The sequence below is a fragment of the Berkeleyomyces rouxiae genome, assembly GCF_048999995.1.
Source record: "Berkeleyomyces rouxiae strain 22BRR77 chromosome Unknown BrBRR77_ptg000001l, whole genome shotgun sequence".
In the NCBI taxonomy this organism is placed as follows: domain Eukaryota; kingdom Fungi; phylum Ascomycota; class Sordariomycetes; order Microascales; family Ceratocystidaceae; genus Berkeleyomyces; species Berkeleyomyces rouxiae.
The window spans coordinates 2,899,209-2,922,267 of NW_027396491.1; the positions used below are offsets into that span (position 1 = coordinate 2,899,209).

At 51.3% G+C, this 23,059-nt stretch overlaps 6 protein-coding genes across 6 annotated transcripts; 5 read left to right on the forward strand and 1 right to left on the reverse strand.

The window, feature by feature from the left end:
- Nucleotides 1–1,558: 1,558 nt before the first annotated feature.
- On the forward strand, nucleotides 1,559–6,689 carry BROUX77_000835 (uncharacterized protein; the record flags this gene model as incomplete). The annotated part of the gene is made up of 2 exons (XM_073753483.1): nucleotides 1,559–6,436; nucleotides 6,510–6,689. 2 exons carry the CDS (start codon nucleotides 1,559–1,561, stop codon nucleotides 6,687–6,689), a joined length of 5,058 nt encoding a protein of 1,685 aa, XP_073609070.1.
- A 933-nt stretch (nucleotides 6,690–7,622) lies between these two features.
- Nucleotides 7,623–8,267, reverse strand: BROUX77_000836 (uncharacterized protein; the record flags this gene model as incomplete). Its single annotated transcript, XM_073753484.1, has 1 exon — nucleotides 7,623–8,267. One exon carries the CDS (start codon nucleotides 8,265–8,267, stop codon nucleotides 7,623–7,625), a length of 645 nt encoding a protein of 214 aa, XP_073609071.1.
- A 1,016-nt stretch (nucleotides 8,268–9,283) lies between these two features.
- BROUX77_000837 (uncharacterized protein) lies at nucleotides 9,284–10,345 on the forward strand (the record flags this gene model as incomplete). Its single annotated transcript, XM_073753485.1, has 3 exons — nucleotides 9,284–9,306; nucleotides 9,654–9,814; nucleotides 9,954–10,345. 3 exons carry the CDS (start codon nucleotides 9,284–9,286, stop codon nucleotides 10,343–10,345), a joined length of 576 nt encoding a protein of 191 aa, XP_073609072.1.
- Nucleotides 10,346–11,617: 1,272 nt separating this feature from the next.
- On the forward strand, nucleotides 11,618–14,244 carry BROUX77_000838 (uncharacterized protein; the record flags this gene model as incomplete). The annotated part of the gene is made up of 2 exons (XM_073753486.1): nucleotides 11,618–12,114; nucleotides 12,315–14,244. 2 exons carry the CDS (start codon nucleotides 11,618–11,620, stop codon nucleotides 14,242–14,244), a joined length of 2,427 nt encoding a protein of 808 aa, XP_073609073.1.
- Nucleotides 14,245–18,136: 3,892 nt separating this feature from the next.
- BROUX77_000839 (uncharacterized protein) lies at nucleotides 18,137–19,712 on the forward strand (the record flags this gene model as incomplete). Its single annotated transcript, XM_073753487.1, has 2 exons — nucleotides 18,137–18,743; nucleotides 18,817–19,712. 2 exons carry the CDS (start codon nucleotides 18,137–18,139, stop codon nucleotides 19,710–19,712), a joined length of 1,503 nt encoding a protein of 500 aa, XP_073609074.1.
- Nucleotides 19,713–20,641: 929 nt separating this feature from the next.
- Nucleotides 20,642–21,703, forward strand: BROUX77_000840 (uncharacterized protein; the record flags this gene model as incomplete). The annotated part of the gene is made up of 2 exons (XM_073753489.1): nucleotides 20,642–21,200; nucleotides 21,273–21,703. The coding sequence occupies 2 exons, from the start codon at nucleotides 20,642–20,644 to the stop codon at nucleotides 21,701–21,703; spliced, it is 990 nt and encodes a 329-aa protein (XP_073609075.1).
- Between the last annotated feature and the right edge of the window lie 1,356 nt (nucleotides 21,704–23,059).

Sequence of the window (23,059 nt, forward strand, 5' to 3'; positions counted from 1 at the left end):
ATGAGGAGACTGGGAGAGACCCAAAGATAGTCCTGGTCCAAGGGAGAGAGAGGCTGGGAACGAGGCTATTGGTACCACTGATAGCCTTTAGGATACGTGGGGTGCATAGGGATCATGGACATCGTCAGTCTGTCGCCAACTGGATAGACCATTTGCTTGACGAGGATTTGTTTGTAGTGTTCATTTGCCCATCGTCTCGTGTGCACACATATATACAAACTACATATAAATGCCTGTAACTAGTTATGTATGATGAGCTAGTTACTAGTATCTTGACTGGACTTTGCTTGCTGGACTAATCTGCTATATTATGTACTCAGGTACTGGAGAGGGGGGAAAGCCAGGCCTCATTCTTGTTTCTTGTTCTCCCAAGTTCATGGCCGCCCTGCATTGTGGGCTTGGTGGGTTGATGTGATTTGATACTCACCGCCTTTCTTGCATGTACACACTCTGTAGTTGGTTACAAGCATAACAATTAGTCGCTGGATAGAGAACCACCACAACCGAGATCTTACCATGCTCTTATCTTCACTGTGCCACCGGAGCTTTCCATTGCCTTGCTCAGCTCAAGCTTCGACGTGCCTTCAAACCAAAGTTTGGTGTGTCTTCTCTGATCTCTGTTCTCTGGCTTTTTTTTGCGCACGGTCTCAAAGACCTCTGCTTCCCCAGCCCTGAATACCGCCCTGCTGGCTCGGTGCCGCCTAGTGGGTAGCCTCCACTGTAGCTCCATTGAAAACTGGGCAGTGAATGGCGCTGACCCACTGATCTCAGGCCCTGTAGACCCCGAAACCCCCTACAGCCACAGCTGGGCTATCCTGGCTGGAGCTTGGCCCGCTTGCCCAATTAGCTCTCCAGCCGCAAGCTCCTTTCCGAGCCCCAGAAAAGTCTTCAGCAAAGCTCTGTTTCCATCTCGTTTTGTTTCCGTGCCCACGCCCACTTCTATTTCTCTTTTTTTCTCCTTTCCCTTTGCCTTCACTTGTGCCCAATCCACGCCCAACCTTCGTCTCCATCGAACCGCGATTCTTTTTCCGCTCTCCTTTGTTGCGCGCCGGACTGATTGTCTTTTTTTCTTTTTTTTTTTGCTCTGCACCATCAAAGCAAGGGACGTGCTCTGAAAAGCTGCTGTTTCGGCCTTTTGCTGCCGCTGCTCTCTTCTCGCCTCTTGTCTCCCTCCCTTTGTGTCATCATCCAACCCGTTTCTGTCGTCCAGCCATTGCCACTGCGCCCTTTTCGCGTGGTCTCGTTGGGCTTCCGCTCTTGAGGTTTTTCTTCCTTCGTTCTCGTGCTTTCATCCTGCTTCTCAGTCTTGGTCGTTCATTCTTCGCCTTCCCACGCAGCCAACAGCGTCACTTTTGTCTTCTCTCGGGTTGCTTATCTACCCGCGTCTTTTCTCGATTGCTTTGCTCTGTTCTGGCCTCGCCTTGCCTCACTTCGTCGTCGTGCTCGTCTGAAAAGTCCGAGCTTTGAGTCATCCTGAGAGACACTCGCCAGTGTCTCCCAGAACCTCATTATTTGACGCGAACCCCCTTCCGCGATACAACCAATACCAACAGGCAGCATGGACGGGATTGATGGAAATCTCCCTCCTGCTCCTACACCGCCGGTCGGTGGCGGTGGTGGTGCCAGTGGCAGCGTCGACCTACTGAACCTCCTCAAGTTCAATGGCAAGGGCCCGCAGTCCATCCACCAGCTGCACGGTCCCTCAAGTCTCTCGCAGCAGTATGATCACCAGAACGACCACCAGCAGCGCTATCCGTCGCAGCCCCAGGCTCAATCCCAGTCTCAACCTCAGTCTCAACCCCAGCCGCAGTCGCCCCAGCAGTCAAAGTCGCAGCCCGTTGAGCCTCAGATGTTCCCCATAACTACTGTCGCCTCTTCCAGTGCCCGTATTATGGCCCCTGCTCCTGTTGCCCCTGACCCGACTGGCGTCCTGGCTGCCATGATGCGCGGCGAGATCAAGGATCACCGCAATGGCATCACATCGCCGACGCCCCCTGCCTCGTCCGTGTTCAACACCTCGCCTACGCCCGACACCCGCTCCTACCTGCTCAACTTGCTCAACCGCCCCAAGCCCAGTCAGGACGACCAGGAGCAGCAGATGCGCCCTGTCAATGATTCATCCTCGCAAGGCCAGCACACGGGCATCCACACGCCCCAGTCCCAATCACAGCTGCAGCAGCAGCCACAGCCGCAGTCACAGGCTCACCATGAAATACCTGGAAGCCCGAACTCTGTCTCACGTTTTCCCATCCAAAACTCCATGTCGCCCGCTGCCCAGAACTCTCATTCTAGTATCCCGCCTGGCTACAAGTTTGACCACCCCGCCCATGAACAACGTATCCCCAACTACGGCAACAACACTAACCCCTACTACGGCTCCGAGCCTGGTGCTCATCCCAACATCGGCCATACTTATGGATATCCCGGAGGGCCTGGCAGCATCCATTCTTTTACCAGTCGCGATATCCGCGATGATTCGCCCGCTGGCTCTGCTTCTGGCTCCCGTCCTATGGACCAGCCCCCTGACCGTGACGGTCACGCTTCGTCTGCCACTTCGTTCCAGATTTTGAAGAAGCCCATGTCTGATTCACAGTCGCCTCAAAACTCCATGGATTTTGGACGTCCTGATAGTGGATCCTTGCCCATTTCGAGCCCTAACAATGAAACCCGCCAGAGAGACCATCCAGTTGACCAGACCCAGACCCCGCATACCAACACGACTGAGTCCTTTGTTAGTGTGACTCCCATTAACCAGGGACATCATGACGGCTCTTTTGACAATCTTCCCAAGAATGCTGCCATTTCTGAGCGGCCTATCGAAAATTCCCATGAACCGGTGCCTGCTGCTCCCCAGCCCGAGTCTGCCGTCTCGCCCGGCCACTATGATGTGTTAAAGTCGCTTGTGGAACCCAAGCCTCATACCATTTCATCGTTGCCTCAGTCGCCTAACCAGAACTTTGCTTCCATGGCTGATCGTACCGTGGTCCCTACTTCTACTTCTACCTCTACTGAACAAGCTGTTACTGCAAAGGATGAGTGGGTACCTTCTACTAATTCAAACGCCCTTGATGATATTGTCCGCGCTTCCGACGATGATGAAGGCCTTAACAGTGCATCCAAGTCTGGAACCGAAGACGAAGCCATCATTCCGGATGTTGCCGATGAAGCTGTTGCCGAAAACTGGGAAAATGCTGATCCTGAAGAGGACGAAACCAGTCCCACTGAAAAAGAGGAACCCCTGGTTAAGGTTTATAACTTCCCCATGCAACCATGGATCTCCATCACGCTGCACGATAAGACCGAGCCCCGTCCCTTCTTCCGCGACTCTGCCATCATGGAAGTCGCTCGTCTCAAGAAGGACTTCGACCAAGTTGATCGTAACCTATACACTGCTACTTCCCGTTACATGGCCTACGGCATGTCTAAGGCCGGTGGCCTCCGTGTCATCAGACAGGACGACGGTAAAGACGCCAAGATCTTCGCTGACACCAAGGACCGCATCTTCAACGTGTCTATGTCTGTTACAGGAAATGATGATGCTTCTTCGCAGCAGGAAGCCATTCTTGGAACTGGAATCGGCGGCACTGTTTACTGGGCCAAGATCTGGCAAGACGACAAGGACCTTGTTAGTGGTGAAGGTCACCCTGAGCTGAACGGCTTTGCCCTGCCCCCCATTAGCGCTCAAGAAGGCGATGCTCCCGGTGGCCTTTTAAAGACACGTGCTCGTGTATCGTCTGGTCATCCTGAATATTTCGCTACAGGTCGTGGAAAGTACATCAGCATCATCTGGCCTTCCGTCATCATGCAGGGCGATTACTTCAAACCCGGCCACGACCGCGTTGTCGATTCTGAGAAGCTCAGCAGAGACTGTTCGCTGAAGATCAATACCGGTAAAGCTGGCAAAGATTTCGTGTTCAGCCAGGATGACACTGTTGTTGTTTCTTTGGATAAGTCTGGTCGCATTCGATTCTGGGATATCCGTGAGCTTGTTGCTGTCAGAGAGGGCTCTGATCCTTCAGCCCCTATGCCAGCCAATACCCACATGGAAATCAATGAGCCTCTGCTCACGCTAGCCAGTACTCCCGAAGGTGAAAAGGCCTGGCCCACTTCTGTTCTCCTCCTGGACAAGGCCCGTCCGTTCCAGAAACGATGTGCCCTGCGCTACATGATTGTTGGTATGAAACAGAACCACACTCTGCAGCTTTGGGATCTTGCTCTGGGCAAACCCGTCCAGGAGTTCAACCTTCCTCACTCGAAGGAGTCGGACGCTGTCTGTAGTGTTACATATCATCCTGCAACCGGAATGCTTGTTATTGGGCATCCTACCCGTAACTCTGTTTACCTTGCCCATCTCTCTGCGCCCAAATACTCGTTCAAGAGCATCTCTCAAGCTGTCTACATGAGCCGCCTTGCTGCTGGTGATCCTACCATCCCCCAGCCCGATTCTACCGCAGTCATTAGTGGCGTACGCGAGTACTCTTTCGGCAACCGTGGTATTCTGCGTAGTCTTGATATCCTCACCAACCCAGCTTCCTCCCCCGAAGAGAAGGACCAGACTCTCTTTGAACTTTACGCCATGCACTCCAAGGGTGTTACGTGCATCTTCATGAAGCAGGCTGACTTGGGCTGGTCTAAAGAGAACAAGGTCATCTCGGCCATCAACGCTGAAAGTGTGGGTGTCATCACGGTTGATAAACTCAAGACCATTGCGCCCCTTCCTTCTGAGGAGACGCGACCTGCCATTTCTTCTCGTAAAGAGTCAGCCGCCCATGGTGTTGAAGAAGGCAATCACAAGTCTTTCGCTGTCGCAGCTTCTGAACCGCTCAAGTTCCGCATCGAGACTAAGGAGCGTGATGCAAATGAAGCAAGCCTTAACTCCAGCGACAAAAACGATCGTAAACTCCGGAAAAAGAAGAACGCTCCCCAGAATGAGATTCCCATCATTGCTGGTAGCTCCACTGGTAAAGCTGCCATTAAGAACGAAGCTGTCACCAAGCCGGGTGGCTCTCAGAAAAGCCTGCCTGGTGCTTCTCAGGATTCCATTGAGTCTGCTGTCAAGGGAATGGAGCAACGCCTTGCCCATAGCATTTCAGATATTATGGCTTCTTCAGTCAAGAATCTGAACTCTGTTGTTGATGACATGATCCGTGCTCGTGACACGGAGTTTGATCAGCGTCAAATTAAGCTGCTAGACCTCGTCTCTGAAGTTCTCAATGGGAACACACAGAAGGTACTTGGCAAGATTATTGACGAGCAGTTCCATCAATCCATTGTACCCGCCATCAACCAGGTGACTACCAACGCCATCAACAGCCAGTTGAGTAGCAAGCTGAGCAACCACGTTTCCATGGTGGTGCAGAAAGAGTTGCAGCGCATCATCCCTAGTGTCATTCAGCAATGCCTTCATAGCTCTCTCCAGAACCCCCAGTTTGTCGAAGCCCTCTCTAACAAGGTTGCTGGCCTTGTCACTGTGCGAGTCCAAGAGCTTCAGGACGACTTCTTGTCTAACCTTGGCCCGAACCTTGCCCCGTCCTTTACTGCTATGAACATTCAGGCCACGGAGCGTGTCGCTGCTGAAATGCACGAGCGCTACCAGGATGAAATTGACAAGCTCAATGCATACCGAGCCAACGACCGCAGCAAAATCGACCAACTTCTGTCGCTTGTTACCCGCCTGTCTGACACAGTTGCAACCATGGCTCAGGCACAGGGCCAGTTCCAAAATGAGATTTTGAAGCTGCAGCAGCGCCAGGCTCGTGATGCCCGGTTTACGTCGGCATCTCATGGCAATGACTCTCCTCATGCCATGGACCACTCTCCTCGCGGCCCTCCTGCTCACAACATGCATGCCTCGCCTCAGTCGTCAGTTGATCAGCAGCAGCAGCAGCTTTTGCTCCATCAGCAATCTCTAGTGCAGTCTCATGTTCAGATGCAGCATCAGCAGCTCCAGCAGCAACAACAGCAACAGCAGCTTCAGCAACAGCTTCAGCAGCAGATCCCCATTCAGCCACAGCCACAGCACATGTACAAGGCGTCGCAGTCCCAGCTTGCACCTCAGCCGCAGCAGATGCCGCTTTCCAACCAAGGAGGCCAGCGGCAACCTGGCACTAGCGGCAGCGCTGGCAGCAACCCTGGTGGCGGTAATGAGTACGACGAGGCACTTATTAGTAACATTACCGCGGTTCAGAACCTGGTGAATGAGAACAAGCTTGAGGCTGCTATTGTGCGCTGGCTACAGAGCGGCCGTGAGCAAGAGATCTTTGCCCGTTTTTGGTGTCAACTCAATCCTACCATTCTTCAAGATGTGCCTTCTCTTGTGCAGCTTTCGGTCGCCGCTACTGTTGCGCAGAATCTTGAGCCTGGCCCGTTGTTGCGTGCCAAGACTGCCTGGCTCGACATGTGTGTTCTTTGCTTGTACAATAACCTTCCGACATTTGTAAGTTTCCCACGTCATTACGTTACCCAGTAACTATAGTCGTAGCCACAGATACTAACTGTTAATCTTTTAGGACACCCAAATCAAAGAAGTCACTCCTCGAATTATGAATCTTGTTTTAGCCTCAAGTACTAAGCTTGTCAATCGACTCGGCGGCCCTGCTTCAATGGACCCATTGGTTTCTATCTTGACCGCTACCCTTAACCGGTCTCGGCGCATCCTTGATATGCTTGGCCCTGAGCCCCAATACTAGAGGTCTGGGTCTTTGCCTCGATACTTTGATTTTGGTCTCGCTACTGGTGGTTCTGTTGGACCTCTTGCGCTTGTGCAGGGCCCTGTCTTTCTGGGCTCTCGACAGTCACAGTCACCTTCCCCGCTACTTATCAGTCATTTCCAAGCCCACGACCTCTGATGGCAGGCATCTCTGAACGCAGGTCCTGATGACATGGTTGGCTTCGTTTATAACTAGATCCAACTCTGCTGTTCTTCTCTGGTCTTTTTTCCTTTTCCCATCGTGCCGCTTACTTTGTAACGCGTAGTGCGAAAGGAAGAAGTAATGAGCTTATACCGGTTATGACCGAGCATCATATCCGCGTCTCCCTATTTTTCTTTCCCTGTTAGTGTCTTTTTTTGTGTTTTGAGTGCTAGTTGGGTGTTTATTGTGTATTTTTCTCTGGAAAAGGATCGGGCTGTTCTTTCATTTCCATCTTCAGTTGCTACTACTTTTGTTTGCTTTTTTTCCTCACTGTCATCGTTCTCATCATATGTGTATTTCTGTTTATTATTGTGCCGCAAACTGTTTGTTCGTGTTCTCATTGCTTCTATCTCTTGTACATCTCTTCTTCCACACTTTGAAGGAGTTTTTTTTCGATATTTTGGAGGATTGCTATTCTTCTCCTCGTATTTTATCTGCATGTCTTGGGGTTTTTGTTTTCTAAAGACTTCTCAGCGCTGGTGATAGGCTGCTGTTGTAGTTGGGAGAATTGCACATGGGTGAGCACTGACGTGAGACTCAGGCACACAAGTATATAATATGAACATGCACCAAGTTCTGACTTCGAATTGATTCGATTTTATTTTCCATTGAAGTTTTAGAAATTCCCAAATTATGCCACACCTTGTTCGTCATATATGTTTCTATCATCCCGTATGGGTATAGTAAGCGACTAGAGTTCAAATCATCCAATTAATTATGGAGTACTTCAAACCAAACGCCCGGTCTCTTCAGCATGCCCAAGTCGTGACGTCCACGGAACTCAGACAGCAGCATCGAATGACCGCGGGATAGGTGCACGCGAATATCCAGTGCAGACTTGACACCCATAGAAGTCACCAGGTAGTCGACAGTAGTCGAAGGGCCGAGGGTGATCTTGTACGTATGGCGCGGCTGGGTGTTCCAGCGTGGCACCTCACGCACCTCGGCCTGCAGCACGACGTTGTCCGACGCAGTGGGAGTGGGAGAAGGCGGCAGCGGAGGCACAGTGGTGCCGAACAAGCCGCAGCAGGACACGTGGTGGTTCAGATGCCCATGTGCATGTGCATGTTGGTGTTGGTGTTGGTGCGGCGCCATGCCAGCGATAGCCGATTGTGGCATAGTCATGGGCATGGGCATGGGCATGGGCATTGCCACAGGGAAAACCATAGTCTGCGGCATGGGCTGAGGGTGGGTCGCAGGGTTATAGACCGGGTATTGGTGCGGCGATGCGGGCCGGTGCGGAGGGTGGTCCCATTGCCATTCAGGGGTCCAGAACAGCGGGGCGTCAGTTGGACGAGGGTTGGCACTGGGCGGCATTGGGGGATAGACACCGTCAGGCTTGGAAAGGTATGCCATGGGTCTCTAGTAAGAAGAGCAGCAGAAAGCAACACAGCTGAAGAGGTAAGTGAGTTGGGTAAACAAAGTCAGATTTGAACTTGACAAGACGGCATGAAAGAAAAAAGAAAATTAGACGGCACAAACAGCAACAGCAAGCACTATAAATAGTTGTCTCGTGCAGTTCCTCACCGTTTGTCTAGAGGTTACGCATGTTTGCTCGACGGAAGGAAAGCCGTCCAATCGTCACAAGCAGCGGTTCGCAAACCATAGAAGACAGGCTTATCTGTATACAGTGCTCTGTACGTTCCCGCCCAAAGCTCTCTATCTCTCACAGTCTTTCTCTCTCTTGTCATGAGTTTGGTGTTGCCATCTGAGGCGATCCTTTGCCCCTCCAACACCGCTTGTCTCGTGGTTAATTTTGAGGTTGTACATGTTCGCTTGCGGCCCAACGAGACCTCGGTCACGGGCAGTATACATGTCTTCCGTCACTACCTCTTACCTTTCGAATGGGATTCGTTTCAAAATGCGCTTTCTCATGTTCGATTAGCAGGAACTACAGGCTGTAATTGTTGAAGTTGGCTCATATAGTGTCAATACCCAAGGTTACACAATCCTACCACTTGGACCCGTGAACAAAGTGCTCCTTTAGGGTCTATAACCCTCGGTAAGTCCGTCTCGTCCGTCTGGCCAGATTGCAACAGCTGCAAGCGAAGCGCAAAGAAGGTTCGACGGCTCTCCCACTGGACAGAGCGCTTACAGGCCTGAACAGTGACCCCAGCACTCTATTTACAAACTGTTTACAGCGGTCGTTATGACAGCCAAGCCCTCAGGGCCTTGTACTACTGCAAACTTTGGTTTCCCACCTATTGGTCCCGCGTCGATTTTTCCCTCTCTTTTTTTCTTCTTTTTGGAATCACCATCGCCATATTACGCTCGCTCCGTGTCGCCATTCCTGACGCGACTTTCTCTTGTTATTCTTCCTCTTGTCTTTTACTCTTCCTGTTGCCCGCATCGCAGAGTGCCCACGAACAAAAATGGCCGGTCTTCCTCCCGCAGTGTGAGTCTTTCCATCTTTGCTCTCGAATCACCACCTCTGCTCGATGTTTCTCTTTGCTGCCATTCTGCCGCTCGGTTACTCGTCGTACGTTCTTGTGCGCCGTCAAAGGAACTTGTGCCGGGGCTTTTTTGTGTCTTGCGGTGAGCATCCGATTGGCCGCTGGACGGACCGGCCGATGGAACGAACGACCAAGGAGAATGACGCGCTGGCAGAACACATCACCAGATCTGTCACAACGAGCAAGTCGCAATTCGTCAGCAGCCCAATGGAACAGGTCTAATTCAGTCACGGGCCACTCAACACTTTCGCCGGCGCCTAGATAACTAACATAGTCTTTTCTCTTGCAGAATCAACATTGTCATCATGCTTGGCATGATGCAGGTCTCCAAGCGTGTTCCCTTTGACGACCCGAATGTCCTGAACATGGTTCGTGGTGGATACATTCTCAGCAACGTCATCATTCTTGGACTGTACCTGGTGATCCAGGCCAAGGTCCAGAAGAAGAAGGGTATGTCTTTTGTCGAGCATCAGTATTTGTCTTTTTTGCAAACAAGACGCTTTCCCTGACTTGCTTTCACATGTCGAGAAACGGGGCTTCAATGACGACAAAACCAACCTTACTAACACCTGCTCAATCCCCGTTCTAGACCTCACTGTCCTCAAGTACGTTGAGCCTGCTCCCATGGGATCTACCGAAGAGCCTAAGCTGGTCGCCACCACCATCCACGAGTACGACATGTCCCAGCTTCGCACCCTGATGCGTGGCCAGGTCACCGCCGTCGCCATCATGTGCGTCCTACACCTCTACATGAAGTACACCAACCCTCTTCTGATCCAGAGCATTCTTCCTCTCAAGACTGCCCTTGAGGCCAACCTGGTCAAGATCCACATCTTCGGCAAGCCTGCCGTCGGCGATCTCAAGCGTCCCTTCAAGGCTGCTGCTGGCTTCGCCCAGTCGCTGCAGGGCACTTCGCAGACCGACGCCAAGTCTGTCAAGGCTGCTGAGCGGGCCGGCCGTGGCGGTGCGAAAGAGGAGTAAACGTGCAGTCTGTAGAAGAGAGTGTAATATACAGACCGAAAAAAGACGCCCCGTGGCTTGGGCTTAAGGCCAATCTAAACAACATTGGAAATGTAGACATCGCGACGGAAGATCGTCAGATCTTGAGGTGGCTTTTCTGTGATTCATGACATTGCGATACTAGGGTCGACTGTTGCTTGCGTTTTTGTACATCATGTGCTGGCTGTAGGAGTGAAGCTATGGGAAAACTCTTGGCAACCCTAGCCTATTCCAAGGCCTAGTTAACTCCCCTGGGAAATAACAACGCAGAGCAAGATGGCGGTCGGCTATTTTGTTGTTTCATGCACTATCGACAACTATGTAGTAAGCTAACCGTAGGACATGGCTTTTTCTGGGAGGACGCTTCCACAGGCGAGCGGCAATTTGCCTGGCAGACTTATGTACTTGTGGCTTGGAGCGGTGGCTGTTGAAGACATCAAGCCACAGCGTCAAGTATGAGAATGAAGACGACAGCAGTTGGACCCAGACTGGGGGCTTCGAGTTATTAAGAGCAACAGGAGAGAAGACACATGCAGATATGGAGATGTGGTGATTGAAGTCCCAAAAAGAAATCAATTCACAATATTTAATTGAGCGCCAAATAAGGGAGATAAAAACTGCCACTATTGTGCAGCAACGACTCCCGATTTGTGTCCTTCATCCTTCCAAAACTCGGAATCTAGCGTTGGAGAGCAACGGGGCAATTTCTTTCCTCGATTTCATTTCTCTTAGCAAAATAACAAACACTAAGCGGACGGCTGCCAGTTTTTGCTGCGTTTCATCTTGTGCATTCTTTTCACTGTGTTTTTCTGTGCGTGTCATTCTCTTCATTTAGTTACTCCATCCTTTTCTCTGCTTTGCCTTTTGTCTCTTCTTGGCTCTGCGCCCCCTGTTGCGTCTCTCCTCCTACCCCCCCAAAGACGGATAACCACAACCAAGACGAACAACAAATAAGACAGCAAGACAGAGCACAAAAAGCACAAAGCTCTGCGGCAAGAGCAAAGATCCTCGGCTGGCAGAAACAACTCAATCAAGCAGCGGCAGCGAGGCAGGAGACTATTCTTGAAGAAAGTAGTTGCCGTGTCGTCATTTTGCTGCATCTTTTTTTTTTCCTCTCGTTTTTTTTGTTTTTGTGATCTTGTGCCTTCCCTCCGCCTTTTCATCGCTTCATCCCATACCTGTGCCTGCCGCCTTTTGCAAGCCGTGTTCTTGCCTGTTTTCTCGACCTTCAGTAGAAGCCACACAGTGCCAAAAATGATGGCAGAAGAGCCAATTGACCCGTGGAAGGAAAGCCAGGCCCAGACAGAGGAAGCTGCCTCATCCACGCCGGACGTTGCACAAGCTTCCCCGTCCTCTTCTCCCGCCCGATCTCCGTCTCCGCCCTCTTCTAATCCGACCTCTGCCACGACCTCGACCACGACCCCGGCTGCCGATGCCGCTGCTATACCACCCGCCGCTCCGGTCCCCGCCCCCGGTCCCGCCACTGATCCAACGGGACTTGATCGTTGTGCAGCCACAGGCGTTCCGCCGGTCCTCAAAACGGCGCCTGGCGTCTTATCCCAAACCGAGGCGAGCACTCCCTCTACACCGATCCAGCCCGGCTTCATGCCGCTGGTCTCTGTCGTGGACTTTCATCATGCGCGTGGGCCCGAGGTTGAATACTGGTTTGGGGCAGACGAGGGTCAGGATCCTGCTGTTGAATATGGCTGGTCACTGTTGCCATTTATGGCGTTGAGTGACGGCGCACATGCGTAAGTGTTGGGTCTATTCCGCCTCCGATAAAGCAGATTCTCAGGAGAGCTTTCATACTGCGACGCTGGTCGCCTCTCCTTTTCCATGTCTTTCTGCATAGTTTCCTCTCTTCTCTCCCTTACTTACTTGTCTGCTTGTATGCCTCTTTTGACATGTGATTGCTAAAGTCAACTACTAACATTTTCACTTCTGCTGCCAGATCCTCAGAAGACTTCTCCTATTTCACACTCCTCCGTCCCGAAAGCTCCAAGAATGGCCCCGCGATATCGCTCTTCGGAATAGCCTGTACTCGCCAGTTAGACTCCACCTTGCTCAAAGTACGACCTGCGGACGTCACCCGATCCACGGTTCAAAAGGCCGTCGTCGTCATAACCGACAGTCCGCAGCACTTTGGCATGTTGCGTGAGCGGCTCAGCATTGTTACGCAGGCATGGTTTGCTCAGCGCGAGTTCACAGACGTCGAGATTCTCCACCACTTTCAAGAGAGTCTAGCCGACGATAAGCGCCGTGGAATGATGTCACCAAATGTTGACGGTGGAGACCAGTACTTGGGCCTGTCACTTCGGGAATTCGTGCACGAATTCAAGTGGCAGACTTTGGTCCTGCTAAAATGCTGCCTGCTCCAGCCCAAGATGCTCTTTTTCGGTACACGCTGTGATCGACTGTGTATGGTGCAGTTTTGCCTGATCTCACTCATCCCGCGTCTGATCAGAAGCATGCAAGACTGTGCTGACCCGGATCTGAATGCTTACGAAAAGACGCTGGCGAAGTCGGTCAGCTTCCGTAGTAGTGATCGTGCCAGTACAATGGCTTTCATGGGCCTACCGCTGCAAATATTTGGGAAGGGAGCCTTGTTTGGGCCTTATACGCCACTGCAGCAACTAGATGTTTTGGCCGACGTTGGCACAAAGAGCTATATCGTAGGTAGCACCAACAGTTTGCTCCTACAACAACGCGACCGGTACTCGGATATCCTGATAAATCTAGACGAAGGTACCATCAACATCACATCAACCTCCTTGCGCTCTGCTCTCAATCTTACGGCTGCCGACCGCCGTTGGATAGACTTTCTTACGCAAGCCGTCAATGATACATGGGACGATGCCAATCCTGCCAATCCCACGAATCTTCAATACATGGGATCTGAAGCCTTCATTCGCATGCAGTTTGAAGAATACATTGTAGCCATGTTGTCATCAGTGCGCTATCATCTTTTTATTCAAAAGCACCCCTCACAGCGTCTGTCGTATATAGATGGTGACCCATCCGTAGACTTTGGCTTCGACTGGGTTGAAGCCTGGACGCGTACTGAGAACCATCGCATGTGGTATACACACACGGATGATGCAATGTTCGATATTGTCGTGCCACGCCACCCGTGTGCCGGCGGACTAACTATGGATGATGTGCAGCGCCGGATTGCCGAACAGGTCAAAGAGCTGCATTTGGACGATAAACTGGCCCAAAGCCGAGAGGCTATAGGCCGAAACTGGGCTGCTGGAAAGGACCGGGCATCAGCTGTCGTGAATAAGCTGTGGACCGACGTGGAGACGTTTCGCGAAGTGCAACGGAAGAAAACCGAGGAGGAAAGGCAGAAAGATCTTCAAGGTGAAACTCAGACTCAGCCGCAGCAGCCAAATTCTGCTCAGAGTAACGGCCAAGGCGGGATTGCCGATGAGAAAGCGTCAGGCATGACGGTTGGAGAGCGAGCTAGCTCGTACATGAGCAGCTGGGCTAACTGGGCTGGCGAGAAGCGCAAGACTGGAGGCGGGTGGAGCTTTGGTCGGAAAGCCCAAGCAAACACGCCTCCACAGTCCGAGTCCCCGTCACCGAATAATGGTGACAAGGCAGAAGGCGCATATTCCTCTCCGCGGGCCTCCATGAGCAATTACCAGTCTCTGCACAAGTCGAATCTCTCAGGCTCATCGTTTGAGCTTGCTGCCGATGTTCACTCTGACGACGAGCATGACGATGGGCGCACACATCAGCTATTGCTGACTAAGAGCCATGGGTCCTCAGTTACGGGCGACTCTGCCTCGATTTCGACGGCGACCACTGCGACCACGGCAACTACAGTAGCAACAACAATGGCGACGGCGGGTGCCAGCGGGTCTGAAAAGAAACAATGAAAGCCGGCGGCATTCTTATTAATATGCTAGCTGGCTGGCAGAAGTCTTTTTATTCTTGTTCCATGTCCAATATCCCTCCCTTCCCTTCCCTTTTTTTCCACGCACGGTTCTGCACATTCATATCTACAGATGTACTCCCATCATGACATCTGTAGCTACGAAACGTATCTATTCCCAGGGCCATATTTGCTCTAATACTTGTCTGCATTTTAATAATGAACCTACTTTGTCCACATGCCCTGAGAGTTGCACTGCATGACGCGTTTTAGTGACAAGGTTCCTTTTCACGGCTAGGTCGCATACAGGCAGACTTACTATCATGGAGATGGGCATCACTATTGAGTTGGAGTCCTTCAGAAAGACTGCACAGATGAAGCACGGGTGCCATAAAGCAAAAAGTCCTGCATTGACATAGCGTGAACGCATAACAGGGCAAATATTGGTATTCATGTGATGGATGTGCGCAATTTAGGAAAACGCTACCCTCAGACCAACCGAACGATCTGACTAACCGTTTCATTTTCTAGAAACTCCGCTCAAGTCCATCCTCCCACATTTGTGCGATGTGATGGGGGCTTCTAGGTCACGTGCCGTCATTGTACCCTAATGTCGCAAGGGCCGCTTCTACAACACTGGAGGGCTGTACAGCGCCCACCATCCCTTCCGCGGGCCTCACCAGCCTAACCCTGGCATTGCGCCACGCGCTGTCATAGCGACAGTTTTTGTTTCAAGCTAGCCTTAGTCTGCATGTCCCCACTGGGATGGGCGGGAGTCACGTGCTCCCCCGCTAGACTCTAAAAATAAATAAATAAATAAATACAACACTGGAGGGTAGTCTTCGGCGACTGTTTTACATGTTGCTTAAAATACGAGACCCGGCTCCTAGGTAGCCCTCTAGAATCAAGAACCTCACTTCAACACTTAAGAAACTTTGAAAACAACAGGCTTTTAGCTATACAATACCCACGCACACTGCCAACACAAGCCTACTGATCGTCATTGGCGACAAATAATTTTCTTAGAGCATATGCACAGTTGAAATAGTAGCTTCAAGTAAGTGAGCATTCCGGTTGGTCGTGATTTTCGTTTTTATTTATTCCCAGCTCAGTGGTGCTACATATTCATGAAACTGTGCGGCCAGAACAACGATGATGGACGGCGCTTTTCCGGCACCGATGATCACGCTTACAAATTTATGCCGGGTCTTGAGTTTACTACCGGAGGAATACAAGTGCCATATTGACAGGGCTGGCGCACAGATTTGCCACACCCCTGTCCGTTCTTTTGGGCCAGGGCTCAGAATTAGGCGCGGGCAGAGCCTTCCTTTGCCGTACTGCTCGTGTATTTGTCCCCAGTAATCTTGGCATGTCTTGAGGTCTGGACGACTTCACGGCGTCGCGGGTTTGTAACCTCCGCGTTCGAAAGACAGCCTTATGAACGGGGGTTTTTTTTTGGCCTTTTTGCTGTCAATGAGCCCGTGCTCCAGTGCTTGTGGCTATATTTTACGTCACCTATACTGATGTATTCTTTGACATCCTAAACCTTCCACATCAGGAGACAATGATACATTGCATAATGTCCCTTACATATGTACTGAGATTACAAAGCCAATTGCCTATGGACGTCATTCAGGTACTGATGTTTAACAATATAATTCCATAGTGCATATGTAATTCAATGAGTCTAAAGTGTGATATACGAAATGATCGCGCATAAGCCCTAAGGAAAGCAGTGGAAGTACGTAAAAACTCTGTTACCTCTTCTAGCGCAGAATCTAGGGCGCTAGAACCTTCAGATGGATTTCATGCAGTAGAAATCGGCATCAGTGGCCCTGGCATGGACTAGCTAGAAGTTTCCATTTTGACGTAACTAACTATATTGTCAACAAATCCAAAGATAGTTCATCAACTCCAACCGATCGCGGCGGGCTCCTTACTTGCTGGAAGTGTCATAGATATCCTCCATGTTTTGTTTTGAACTGACTATACTTGACATCTACACAAACTAACAAGATCAACCAACGCCTTCCATACACGACCATAGCCTGTGGAAAATTCGGGGTCCCATCTACCCCCATAGTGTAGACAGGATAATGAAGGCTTCAATTCAACGCCCTCCCTTGGTCAAACCACAGAACGTCGACCCAGTGGTAAAGTGAATGACGACATGTGAATCCTCGACATTGTAGGTTGTTGACTTTTTGATTGTGTGCGGTGTGAGGTTACACACACGTGAAAAAAACGAGAGCGGGATTGATGTCCGGGCAACATGGAAGACGGTGGCATTTTGCCCGAGATTTGAAGAAGAGGCTTGAAGCAGCTGCTCGCTGCCCATGAAAATAAAAGGCAGTGGGGACATATATAGTGAGATGCTTTTTTCGATATCAGGATCCTTCAGCCGGAGTAAATCTCGCGTTTAGTTCTCAAGCCTGCAGGATTCACATGGACCAGAGCATAGCCCCCATGAACACACACACGCAATGTAGCCATTAATAGGAGGGTCTGCCGCCCCAGAAAAGAGGGGATATGGGAAGTGACAGTCCGGTTTTCGCCATCAAAGGAACACAATCCAATGTGATGTAGCCTTTGGTCTAGAGGTGTAGTTATTGGGAAGTGATTAGTCTAGTGCCAAAACCTTTGATTGTCGAAATTCACGAAAGGGATTTCAGTTTGCGCAGGAAGGGGTGTGATGAGGATCAAGATCTACCAGTCGGACGAATCACGGGCGAAAAACCGTAGAGTATTTTAAGAACAAACTTGGACATGCAAAATGCACAGCTACAGAAGCAGCCAAACTAGAAATAGTGCGCCTGTGGAATATTCGTCTGCCCCAGTACGTAAAGCAAACACGGACCTCTTTTCGAAAGACCTTGGTTAATCGCTCGATCTTGTAGAAGACTCTAACGTGATACAGACACCTTCAAGTATTTACCTACGTACCGCTGAGAACAAGAGACAGGCAAAAGAAAATCACATATACATAGAGTGCCCTCGGTCAACGGCTCATGGGGGCGCAAAATGAAGAACCGATTTCTTCAAACTGATCTTCACTAAACGCCAAAACCCCTGGCAGTCGGCTAACTTGGAGTGTCCCGAAGATATGAAATCCTGCGCGGAATATAGAAAAAACTTGGCGCAAAAAAAGAATATTTAAGTACATCTAATAATGATGTCTGATGTCAAATAGATACGAGCGCGGCTAATAATATTGGTGGCCGAATGCTTGTTGGCCGTATGCATACTCAACTCTTGTTCCTTGATACATGCACAACGGCGGACTTGTCGCTTTTATCCATCTTGATCTTTACGTGTTGGTGTGGTCAGTGCTCTCCTTTGGCAATGCCAGCTAGCGTATGATGCGCGACAAGATGGATAATTGCTATGTGGCGGTTGGCTGAACCACACATACTTGCACAGATACGCTTCGGCGAGCACCGAAACGAAACATAAATGGTACGGCGGGGGTGGGTTGAGATTTTGGGCTGATATGGAGGTAAAGCCCTTTCCTTTCAGAATGAGTTAGTTGCTAACAAGATCTGATCAGAACGAGGACATACAAGGTACTTGGCCGTGAAGTGGTGTCGTGTTAACCGTACTTCTTTCTGCCAAGAGCACTATAGATCTTGGGGAAGAGTCCGAGGGCGGTGGAATACTGGCCCAACTCCCGAACTGTCGGCGACTCTTAAAAGTTGAGTTAATGGTATATATAGTTGGTGATGTCCTCTTCATTAACAGCACATCTGAATCTTCCATCCACCACTCACTTCTGCATCTGCATCTCTCATTCATTCTCTCAATTTCGCTCATTTTTTCTTCTACATCACTTGCATTCATTAGCATCAACATACAAAGCACTTCATATTTAGTTAAATCTTGCTCTTCGAACCAACAAAATGCAGTTGATCCACGCTCTTGCTGCCGCTGCCGTCGCTTCCGAGGCTGTCATGGCCCGCGAACAAGGTTTCGACAGTCTTCTGGTTAATGATGACAAAACGGAGACTACGAACATGAGATACCCCCTCAACCCCTGGGCCTTCTTTGACAAGCCATCCTCAACTTCTCCCCGCCGTGTCGCATACTTTAACTACGAGGGTCGCATTATCGTTAACGGTGACGAAATTTACGGCAGCAAGGCCAACATGGATGAAGCCATTGTTCGCCCTGGCCAAGCGCCTCGTTCTATCTCTGTTCAGAAGAACGAGTATAGCCTATGGAGGGATGGTGAGATCAAGTATTACTGGCACGACGAGGCCAGCGAGCAGATGCACGGTGAAATGTTCAATGAGGCTATCCGCATTTGGAAGGCTAAGCTGCCCTGGTTGCGGTTCACCATGGAGGGCTACAAAATCGGTAGTCGTCCCCTGGGGCCTGTGGTCGTTCAGAGTGTCAAGGGAAGCCTGACCACCAGCAGCTTTGGTCACACTACCAACCCCGAAGCCAACTATCTACTTCTGGGCACAACCGAGAATGTTCGTGACTACGTTCATCAGATTGGTCATCGTAAGACCCCTCTCCCCTCAAACTAACAATATCTCTGCTAAACCCTTGTGCTAACAATAACCTCCAACAACAGTTCTGGGTCTTGCTCACGAGCACCAGCGCCCCGATAGAGACCAGCACCTTGACCTGTTCTGCGACCGCATCCGTTGCACCAACAAGTTCAACCCCATGACCAACGAGCACCTGGAGTGTGAACCTGTAAACTGTGAAGCCGACACATGCACTGGCTACGGCTGCAACTTTGTTCCCTTTGACCTTGACGGCATGAAGCTGGAGACTCTGGGCGAGTACGATGTCAACTCTGTCATGCACATTGACCTCGCCGCCTATGGATCTCCTCTTGCCAAGGGCAACCCCCTGGAGCCCAAAGATGGAGTCGTGTTTCCTCCGTTGTCCGTCTACCCTTCCGTTGTTGATGCCCAGCGTGTTTGCAACCTGTACCCCGAGAGCTGCACGAGTGTCTGCGGCAACGGTATCGTCGAGGCCGGCGAGGAGTGCGACGATGGAAACAACGATGACAACGACAGCTGCACGGTTGAGTGTAAGCTCAGAACGGCCCAGGTTGAGAAGAGGGACGATGATGATGAGAAGAAGGACGCGAAGGATAAGAAGACTTCTAAGACCGAGCAGAAGAAATCCGACGGAAAGAACAAGGAAAAGGAATCCGAGGAGGATAAGGAAGAGAAGCCTGTCGAGTGCATTGACCAGTGCAAGCCCTGGCCTGGCATGAACAAGTGCCACCAAAGTACCAGCTGCATTGGAATCTTCAAGGGCGTTGATCACATCGGATACCGCTGCGTCTGTGCTGCTGGCTTCAGAGCCGCCAAGCTTGACCCCGAGGTTGCTATTCGTCTTCCTTGGGAGGGCCAGTCCTACCGCGTTTATGTCGAGCCTGGTGTTGAGTGCAACACTAGATGCAATGATAACTGGTGCGACGAGGTCGCTGAGCAGGCCCACTGCTACCAGTAAATACATAGAGAGTCCCATTGGTGGTTCTCTTTGGTTGGTCGAGACTTGAGGTGTGAGTTAAGCTTCGATGCTATAATACTTGTTTGGTTGAGATGGTGAGTGAGGTTGCAGCCTTTCAAATGGTTACTGGCACATGGAGAGTTGACAGGCTTGTGGTAGCTTGTAGGTGCAGAAAGTTAGACATAGACATAAATATAGACAAATGAGTTTTCTCTGGGCATTCCCATTTTCCATTTGACCAGAGACCAAATAGTTCCAGTCTCACTTCAAGTATGAACGAGCACTTCAGGCTCACGCCAAGCCCAAGCCGGCGTGTTCTTAACCACACCAACAGAAGGTTCCACGTCCGCGCCCAAATACCACGGAAGTTACATTTTATATATGCTATTCTTCGCTACTCAATGACGACTCGAGTTGACCTTTCGCTTATTAAAGGCAGATCATTGATAGCAAACCTTAGTTTCACCTTCTTCCATCTTCACCAGCCGGCCTTCTTTCGACACAGTATGTTATTGCTGTTGTCTATCTTAACGCCCTGTGCTAGGATTCACTGACCAAGTAGGCGTCACGGGCGGCTAGTCAATTTGTTTTAAGGGTCAAAACTATGAAACGAGCTGGCAATGTCCAGATACACCATGACTTGACTATATTTATCGTCTACCAAAATCGCTAAGACCACAGATACACCATGAAAATCTCCAGATTCCCTACAAAGAGAAATACCGTCTTCCCCCTCCACATACGACCATAGCTTGTAGAAAATACGGGGTCCCGTCTGCTCCCCCTTAGTCAAGCCTCAGAGCGCCGAACCAGTAGTATGGTGGGTGACCACATGCGAATCCTCGGTGTTGTATGTCATCATTTTGTTCCATTTTTTGCGTCGATGGATCATGGTTACACAAGCCTTGTGCTACACAAGCAACGAAACAATGTCACTCGCCTACCCGGGGCAGCTTAACCTCTGGGGCCCTACGTTCTTTTGTGCAACCGCGCTGCCCACCCCCTTTTCCTTTTTCACTGTTGTTATGTGCGGGACTCTGCGCTGGCTGGGCGTGTTGTGGTCCCGCAACCTGTCGTTCCTGCCGCACATCCGCGACGTAGCCCATGACGCCGAGGTGCTGGCCATCGCCAAGGCCCTGGCAGAGGTCGACTCATGGAAGAAGCCACAGTGCCGCAAGGTCTGGATCTGCTCCGACAATCTCGCCGCAGTGAACCGGCTCACGTCTCGCTACGCCAAGCCGGGCACCTCCGAGCAGTATCTGAGGCGCGCCCAGATGATCTGCGCAAGCTGGATCAGACCGCACCCAGAGCGGCCACGACCAAGGCCTTGGCCCGACGGCCCACCCGAGGTAGAGGCTATTTGGGTCCCGGGCCACTCCGACATCGCGGGCAATGAGCTCGCAGATGAGCAAGCAAAGCTAGGGGCCAGGACAAACACCTGGCTGGACGGCATGTCGCTCTCCTGGGCCCGCCACTATTTCCGCTCCCGTCTCGACTCTGCTTTCCGCGCCTGATGGGCAGAGGAGGGACGCGCCATCAGACCCCATCTGCACCGCCCAGTTGAACCCCCCAAGAAGGCTTGGTCAAGTCTCCTTGACGAGACCGATCGCAAGCTCGCCCGCGCAGTGCTGACTGCTCTGTCCGGCCATGGCGACTTTGCGGCCTACCATCGCCGCTTCGAACATGTGGACGCCGTGCTCTCCTGCCCCCTTTGCGGATCGGAGACCGCCCCAGAACATGTTTGGGTCTGCCCCCGGAACCCACAGCGGGTGTCCCGCAGCTTCTTCCAGAAGTTGATAGGCACCAAGCGCGGGGCCACCTGGCTGGCCGCCAAGGCAGCTAAAGCACCCACTGTGCTGCTCGCCCACCGCCGTGCGAGGACTGAGGTGCACCCACAGGCCGCCGACCCTCCCGCTCGCTCCCCGTCGAGCCTACCACCGCCCGCCCCTCCACCTCCCAGTGCGGGGGCTCCCCCGGGCCTCTCGGCTTAGCGCGCGCGCTGCCACTCTCGTCTGTTTGCTCGTTCTCCCTTTCTCTCTCTACTTCTTGTCTTTCCTTTGTTACTTTTCTTTTGTCATGTTCTATCTTTGTTTTGGGTTTGGTCTTCTACAGGGTAAAGACCGAGGCTTGGGGTCTTGTTTGGGACCTTACAAGCGAAGGACAGCCATTGCGCTGGGCGGTCGGGGGACCCTCCGTCATTATACTTCGTGCTGTGGGGATTTTATGTATGCATGATTCTGGGTTTTTGGTTCTTTAGCTTCTGTATGTATTTCTTGGTACTAGTTTTAGTCCCCTGTCGTATGTCGAGAATACCTCGCGAGTAGACAGGTAAAATAAAGACAATCAAATCAAATCAAATCAAATCAAACTGTTGTTATGTAGTTTTTCTGGTAATAGAAATAGTCCCCTGTCGTATGTCGAGAATACCTCGCGAGTAGACAGGTAAATAAAGAATCAATAAATCAATCAGGGTTCACTGGTCGAGTGGGCGTCACAGGCGGCTAGTCCACCTGTGAAAAGAGTATAACTATGAAAAGAGCAGGTTTACACCTGAACGAAGAGAACCAACAGCTGGAACACGGAGGCTCGCAGCCTCCAGAGCGACCCTAACGTCACCCCAAAGGTCCCAGTAGAACAAATAACGAAATACACAAAACTAGACAAAGGAAAAAGTAGAAAATGGCTCGGTCTTTCTGCCGGCCTATGCTTGGTTGATGAGGTGTTGCCGCCCGGGGCCCCTCTGTGCCAATTTGTCGACTCTCTCGGCCAACGTTTTTGCCCCTCGTGCCGTCTTCAATAGACGCTCTACCCATGATCTGCTGTATCTTTTCTGTAGGCCTTTGCATGTCCAAACGTGTGGGCCGTCTTTCTCGGCCCCGTATCTCTCGCACCCCAACGGCGTGTTGTGCCCGAAGCGGACGTGGTACTTGTCCAAGTCTCCGTGCCCCGACCTTGCCGCGAGGACTCTGCCGACGCTGGCTCAGTTCTGCTTTCCGGCCGTAGCCTTCCATGCCACTGGTGCTTCTAGATTTTGCCTAGTGCTTTCCCACTATCGATCTGTCGCTGCTTGGAACTCCCGCTTGCGCCATCGTTTCAGTGCAGCCAAGGTCTACAATGGATTGGGCTGGGCTGTTTCCTCTGTCGTGGCCTGTTTCGCCAGCTGGTCCGCTCGCTCGTTTCCCGGGATGCTTCTGTGGCCCGAAACCCACCTAACTTCCCAGCTTCAGCCTGGGTGTCCATCTTTCCACTTCCGCATAAGGTCCCTTGTTCCGCCTACGGCTTCCTGCGAGGTGCCCCAAACTGGGAGCCTGGCGTTCAGCCTATCCACCACGCTGCGGTTATCTAGG